We start from the raw sequence: 7772 nt of genomic DNA on the forward strand, positions 1-7772 counted from the left end.
TCATCTTTGAGCACGCCATTTCACTTTTCTTTCACCAGTTCACCGCAGTTCTTCCAGCAGTCCACACTTTCTCTGCTCTCTTTTTCTCATGGTCTTCACCTTCTTTCCCAGCACCCGGCTTGCCACAGGTTTGCCTGCTGTGTCTAAAAGGTCCGCTAATCCGTGACCTCTGACCTAGAGTCATTTACATTAGAGAAACATTCAGGGGGAAAAATTATGTCCAAAAATTAAAAAGGTTATGTTTGTTGGTTTTTTTAAACAGAAAAATCTATAAACAAAGAAAAATTGTGGCAGAAAATGACCAGGTTCTGAATGTATTTTTTTAAGTGTTCTCTGTCTAAAATCCATTGGATTGTTGGAAAACATGGTACCAAAGATTCAACCATCTAAACTAATCTCTCCCAAATATTTGATAGATTAGAATATACGTGTTTAAAATTAGCCTCTTATTAAATAATGCTTTTGATTAATCCCACATTTCTGTTGGATAAATCGAGCATCAGGATTTCGCCAAATATTCACTGATCAAAGATTTTGTTAAAATGATCAAAGATTTATTTATTTGGCCTCAATAATTGGGATGCATGTCAATGGAGCCTTTCAAGCCTAAGATTTTCCCCACTGTAAAGCACGGCGGTAGTGTTGTCATGTCATTTCTTTATCAATGCACGGTTTAAGCAGCAAAAAACACAGAAATACATTTTGTGAGGAGGTTGAATATTCATGCAGAATTTGATCAGAAGCTTTTTAATGTCAACAGAAAGCAGATTATAAAACTGATCAAAATCTGTTAGATTTGAATCTTTTCCAGATTTTGTGGATTAAAGAAAAAAACAGAGAAAAAAAGTTGAGTGGTATAATTTATGGTAATAATGCCTCTGAAGGGAACCTCTTATTGCTGTGCTTCCTGTTGCAGCGGCTCCTTTGACACCGTTTGAACGGTGAAACCAAACATCTGACTTCCTGCTGTCTTAATCTTCAGCTGTTAGCAGTCAGTGCCACAACACGCAGCATGCTGGCAGAACTCCATGCTATTCACGTTTTCAGCCGCTGCTCCTCAGGGAGAAACAAATCTACTACTTTAGTAATAATTAGTCTTTCTCACCTCATCTTGTTTCCTACCTTCCACCTTTCCTCACCTCTCTGAGCAGCGTCTCCCTCGTGGCTCTTTCTCTCCAAATATGTGTAATCAACACAACAAGACGTTTGCTGGGCGCCGTCTTTAAGGCATTAATCAGATTGGATTGGATTGCAATGCCACAGGGGGTCATTACAGCGGATATTCTTTTGACAGGGACACGCAGCAAAGAGATGCCTTAGACAGAGAAGGATGGACCTGTAATGCTTCATTTGCACAGCTTCTCATCATCCTGCCTCTTTGTCTCATCACTACCCTTTTTTCTCTTTCCTGAACTTTTCAGGATTTCCAGCTTAAATATGTTGCTGCGTCATTCCTTCTTTCACTTTACTCCGTTTCTTCAAGGTCAGCTCAGCGCCTTTTAATTCACTTCTCACGGCGGATCCATCCCTGAATCCGTCTGACTGTCCGTCTCCCTCTGGAGCACAGATTTATCTCAATTACTCCATGGTGGTACGCCTGCCTAAACATGAACATCTGAGCGTCAGGTTCACTCAGTGAGAAACAGTAAATCTTTGGATAAAAAGAGGGGCTTTAAATTCCCACAATGCAACACACATCTTTCTCTGCAGCAGCGGGAAAAATGACGAGGAGAATGTGGACTAATCTGCTGCCTTTTCAACAAACATTGTGAAACGTAAACTGGTGATAATTCCAACACAAAGCCGTTACAGCGATCCGTCTCCATCGGTGTGACTCTGAGATCAAGTTGGTCTGGTCCTGTTTTCATTCTTCTTCAGACTGGCAGCTGTTTAGAGCATTTTAGAAGACATGCTGAACCCAAGAAGAGGAAGAGGACGGTTGGATGAAGGGAAGAAGGCGACGGAGCCAAAGTGGATGAGAAGATATCTGGGATGGGTGGGGGGAGAGGCGGGGGGAAATCAGTATTGGGAGAGAGTGCCGTCTGCCTCGTCATGTCCTTGTGCAGGATTTATGAGCTCTAAGATCAGGGACAGGTTTAGGATCGGAGTGGGAAAGTGAAAGAGGAAGGTTGAAGATGAGGATGGCGATTCAAGTAACGGTCCTGGATTTAAGCAGGCTCCGGGCGAAGACTCGCCTGCATAATGCCAGGCGACAGGAGGGGAAACAGCAAGGTTGAATGGACTGGAAGATTGGTATGGAGGAGGAAAAAAGCAGGAGCACAGATTAAAGCAGAGCGCAGACATTACCAAAGAGGTGAAGGTCAGTGATTTGATTAGAAGTCAGAAGATACAGGAAACAAAAAAAAAACAACAATGCAAAGAGAAGAGAGCAGCGGGGAAAAAAGAAGAGCAGGAGAAGATCAAGTTAGGTGTGATGGAGAGCAGAGGGAAGCAGAGGAAAGGTGCCGTCTGAGGGGGGAGTCATCTGTCTGTGTCAGAGGAATGATGAAGGGGCCAGCAGGGAGAGCTCTGCAGTTCACCTCCTGGCCTCTGGAGGAAACAAAATGACCCTGGTCCTCCCCCCTCCCCACCTCCCGTCTACAGAGCACTTCACCTGCACAATTTATGACTCGCAGGGTCGGCTCAGGGTTGCTAAGTGCGAGGACGGTCGCCAATCCAGCCGCCGTGGCAGTTTGTGTCTTTATGCACAACTTCCTGTGTGTCTGTTTGGACGATTCTGGAGAGAAAGTTTAGTTCACTTCTAAAACCTGGAATAAAGGGATTTTATTATTATTATTATTATTATTTAAAAGGAAAGACAACAAGAAAACAGAATAATGTTTACAGACCGATCATGCTGGGTCAGGATGACAGTCTACAGACCTGACAGTATGAGCTTCCTGTAGACCACATGTAGCACACCTGAATACAGATCGCACCTGTTCACTATGATGGTCTTTATCATCCTCGAATTTTGTAAAACTACAATCTGAAATATTTTTACATCAAACATTTAGTCAAATTACAAATTAATGAAGTAAACAAAGATTTTCAGTCTAGAACCAAAATCTGTTTATTTCTTAATGTTTTTAGCCTGAATCTGCCTCATTTGGCTATAAAAGCAGGTGTTTCAATGCGGGTTTTAAAAACACTAATTGGGATTTAAAAATGTGACTGTTAGAAGAAACCTTTATTTTCTTATGTAGAAAGTTGGACAGTGTGAAAGTGAAACTCTCCTGGTTTTATCTAATGTTTTGGGAAATGATCCCAGTTTACAGCAGTTATGTGTAGAAACTAAATGATGCTGTAGTTTAGTTTTATTCTTCATTTGCAACGATTCCTTTGGCTCAGCTATAGATGGAAATATTTGCATGATGTTGGCAGTAAATTGTCGTTTAGAAGCTGACATCAACAGCTGACGGATCTCTGTAGTGTTTTAAGATAGTTTCCTTTTTATGAGGCGCTGTTGGATGAAACATAAATGCATGAAGTGAACCGTAATAAATGAATTAACTCTCTGCTGGATGTGTCACAGGGCAAAATTTGCCAACATGTTTTGGCCAATCGTCAAATTAATTCGGGAAGAAGGCAAAACAAATAAGTGATTGCTCAATTAAGCAGCTAATGGATTTCTGTATGAATCTGTTTTTAACCTTCCATCATGCCTCCTTGTACCGTTTAATTGTTTTGGTTTCAGGCTGCACTCTATTTACATTGATTGATTTCTCCTTTTTAGCTTTTGTTACCATAAAGTCCTCTGAGGCATGCTTGAGACAAAGAAATCTGCGCATAAATCTGACACGACCTAATGATGAGCCATAAACCAAATGTGTTTGTAAATGAAGTGATGGAGCCAGAGATGGAGGAAGCAATGCTAAAATATGGCTTATTGTCACGGATGCTAAGTGAAGGCAATCCCAGGGAATTGGCTGCATGCGAAGTGGACGGGGTGAGGGTTGAGTCGGCGGATATTATTGCAGAGTAGTTGAGTCAAAGGGTTATTCTCTGCATGGAGATGAGGCAGAAATGAAGGTCACTCCTCATCCATAACAGATGATTCATAGTCTGCTCTGACCTTTAATACCTGGATTTACTTCTTTTCCTTTTTCCTTGCTCTCCTCATGCTGCTGTGCTCCTCTACAAGGAGAGTTCAAGTATATGCTTCCCATAGCAGAGCACACTTAGCAAGCTGCTGTCCAAGCGGCGGTGTGAGAGTAAAGCTAAACATATGCACACATGCACGCAGCCTGGGCCTGTTTGAAGAGCGGCCGCCCATTTATAATGCACATTTGCACAGGCGTCAAATGTCAAAAGTTCACTGCAGCACCCCGCTCACATCTAATGTGACAAATAACTTCTTCCTCCCGTTGCATTGTTCTAATCCCTTTAGTGGGCTCTGGAATGGAAATATAATTACATTTCTGTGGTGCAGTGCCTTTGATAAGACAGCCGCTTGCCGAGCTGAATGACTAACCGAGTTGGAAGCCCTCTTCTCTCTCGTCTCTCAACTATCCTCCTCTCCTCTTTCGGTCTCTTTTTTTTTGGTTTACCTGTTTTTTTCACCCCCCCCCCCCGTCATTTCCAGAGGCTCATCCTTACTTTCTCTCTCCCACGCAGGTATTGCTGTGGATAAGAGAGGAGTTGTGTACTTCGTGGATGGCACCACCATTCAGAAGATTAATGAGCGGGGTTTGCTCTCCACTGTGATTGGCTCTAACGGACTGATGTCGACGCAGCCGCTAAGCTGTGATGCACGCATGGATATCAGCCAGGTAAGCTAATAACGCTGCAGAATTTCAATGACTAGCAGAGAGCCTCATTTGGCTCTGAAAGATGGTTGAAATCATTTGTGGGAGCATTTGTCTCCTGAATGTCATCTATGTCAGCTAATTAAAATCATTATATCCAAATGGGAACAGAAACAGGAAAGTTTGTTGTTTTTTTGCTGCTTATTCTGGAAACGGCCTTTTTCTAAACGTGTTTCTGTGTGAGAAGGACAGCGTGTCTCAACCCAAAGACAGCGGTGTGCGGGTTTTGATCAGCCCCCCCCAGAACGCTCTGCTAACTAATATCAGACCTATTAGAGGAGGGGATGAATAATAGATGAGCTGCTAGCTCTGTGGGGAGATATCGGCCCCCACATAGTGCCCGTGTATGTCTGTGTGAATATGCGTGTTGAAGCTAAGCGAATTCCCCAAAGTGCTATTTCATGTCTTAGCGCCTCGGCTACGTTACAGTTCCTGTGTTTGTTCGTCACTGCTCTGATTGCATCTGTCCTCCATCGGACTGGGCTCTCTCTTACCGCTGTGACCTCAGCCGGTATTGACGGAAACTCCTGCAGCCCTGACAAGACAAACATTGCTGTAGAAATGGTAAATGAGCAGCTCAGGGCCTGGCTGCTGTATGCCGATGAGGACAAACCCGTTGGGTGGAGGTGTGAAAAGAGCCTTGAATAAGAACTCCACCTTTAATAGAGCGTTACAGCCTGAGATGGAAATCTTTAGAAATAGACTTTGATCACATGCATTCAGGAAAAAAACAGCCTGTTTTCAGCTTTTTAAACCAGTAAGATAAAGCATTCATTCACCTTCGGTAATCCACAAAGAGAGAAAACTAGGAGCGTCGCTCAGGCTCTCAGTCGGCCTGCCTTCGCTTAAAGGAATAGTACACCCAAAACATGATTAGCCTTCATTTAATGCTCTGCTCTTCACACAACTTTTCTATTGGATTCAGTTCTGCGAATGAAAACAGGCTGATTTGGATTCAATCATCATCCTGTTCAAAACACATGAATTTTTATTTTACTGCTTTATACCTAAACAGAGCTGCATGTCTAGAAATCACAATAACAAAACATGTTAACAAGCTTCTCCTGATCTTTGAGCCCTAAAAAGATCCGCAGCCATGTTCAAAATATATCAAAGGATGCAGGTGAAGATTCTCAGTCATCATAGTCGTTCCAAAAAAGTTCAAATCAATCCACTGGACTTTGATTCCAAGTTTGAAGACGTTTCTCTTCCATCCAGGAAGATTTTTCAATTCAAAATGTCAGAAATAGCGTTTAGTTCCAGTTTTTATACAGCAGTCTCTGAAAAACTCCAGAGGATTTTCTCCAAACTCTAAATCCCAGAACATTTCAAACCAAACAGAACTTTAAACAGGGACTAGTTCATCCTAAAGACCTAATCTAAGCAGAGTGATGTCTGCAGTTCAATGCAGGGAGGAATGCTCTGATCTTTGGACAAAGAGGACAGGAGGTTTGAGAGGGGTGTGAAGGAAGCCATTTATGTTCAGAGAGAAAAACCAACCTTGGGCGTAGAGGTGGAGCGGTTATCACACACCACCCATGTATAGAAGCCTTAGTCCTCTATGCAGGCGACCCAGGGTCGAATCTGGCCTGTGGTCCTTTCCTGCATGTCTCCCCCCCTCTCTCCCCCCTTTCCTGTCAACCTACTGTTGAAAAAAATTAGCTATTAGTGCCTTAAAAAAAAAAAAACTACAAAACTCAAAACCAACCTTAAATAGGGGGGGGGCTCAGATTTTAACTTTCAGAAACCTTCAATGCAGCAATAGAGTTGATCCCTTCCCGCTATCATCGCAGCCCCCCCATCACCATACAGGGGAGCAAATCATCTCTCCTATTCAGCCAGGCCAACAATTCCCTTTAACGACCCCCCCCTTTCAGAGACATAGACAGGTATGGGGCATTGCAGGCTAACGAAGAACTCAAACGACCCCCATTCCAAAGGGGGGGACCCGTTTTAATGTGCAGGTCTATAAAACCTGGAACTAAACGCTGTTTCTGACATTTTGAATTGAAAAATCGTCCTGGATGGAAGAGAAACGTCTTCAGACTTCGAAACAAAGTCCAGAGGATTGATTTTATCTTTAAACATGTTTAACTCTTGTTTCCTTTAATTCAGACAATATATTGCCTAACAACTGAATCTGATCAAAACCCAGAGATCCAGCAGGATCTGAGTCCACATTGATATTCATTCATCATCTGGCTTTTCACTTTAGATGGCTTTTCTCACTGTAGATCATAAAGATAGTATGATCTACAGTGAGAAGTTTTCAGTATTTATTAGCAATGCATAAAAAGTGGATGTTTCTTAAAGTCTAACCTTTAATTGCATAATTTTCGGTGTTTTTTCTGCCCTTTGTTCTGAGTAGAAAAACACCAGCTGTAAAGTGTTTCCTGTTTATCTGATGGCACACTGAGCCCTTCTTTAACATCTAAAACCAGGTTTTCTATGTTTGAGGCATTATGGACCCCATCTTCAAAGAAAGCAGATGAGCACTAAACTGCTGGTGCAATAGGTGGGGCAGGTTATGGGTCTTCTACAACGATTCTGTGTGCAGACTTTTATATAAATTATACCAAATGCTTTTTTCAGCTTATTATTACTCATCTAGTCTAATTTATTATAAATGTCTAAGTTTAAACGGCGTAGGTCTGCGACATGTTAAAGCCACACCAAGTTATGAAAGTGGGAAAAGTTTTTTGTATCTGCTTTGTTTCCCAGAGAAGTTTTTCAATCGACTTTAAAAACGGATTACAGGGTCTATGTTCAGTGGATGAGAAGAGCCAGACGGCTGCTATCAGCATAAGCTCCAAACGCCTCACATTGATCGAGGTGCTGAGGTCCAACCATGACGCCTGTTATTTTGCTAAGATGCTATCAACACAGAGGCATATTTTATGGTTTTACTGCTGTTTTTATTTTAACTGGACAATGTCAGACATCATCCTTTATTGAAAGAATGTT

At 42.3% G+C, this 7772-nt stretch overlaps 1 protein-coding gene across 1 annotated transcript in view; it reads left to right on the forward strand.

The window, feature by feature from the left end:
• LOC107101723 (teneurin-1-like) overlaps positions 1–7772 on the forward strand; it is a gene marked incomplete at its 5' end in the record, with an annotated part of 104782 nt that overhangs the window by 65304 nt on the left and 31706 nt on the right. The window contains one exon of the mRNA XM_015400739.1: positions 4618–4772. Within this exon, the coding sequence (XP_015256225.1) occupies positions 4618–4772 (155 nt within the window). The remainder of the gene's footprint in view (positions 1–4617; positions 4773–7772) is intronic.

This window comes from Cyprinodon variegatus, unplaced genomic scaffold, assembly GCF_000732505.1.
Source record: "Cyprinodon variegatus isolate N-32 unplaced genomic scaffold, C_variegatus-1.0 Scaffold1142, whole genome shotgun sequence".
Classification (NCBI taxonomy): domain Eukaryota; kingdom Metazoa; phylum Chordata; class Actinopteri; order Cyprinodontiformes; family Cyprinodontidae; genus Cyprinodon; species Cyprinodon variegatus.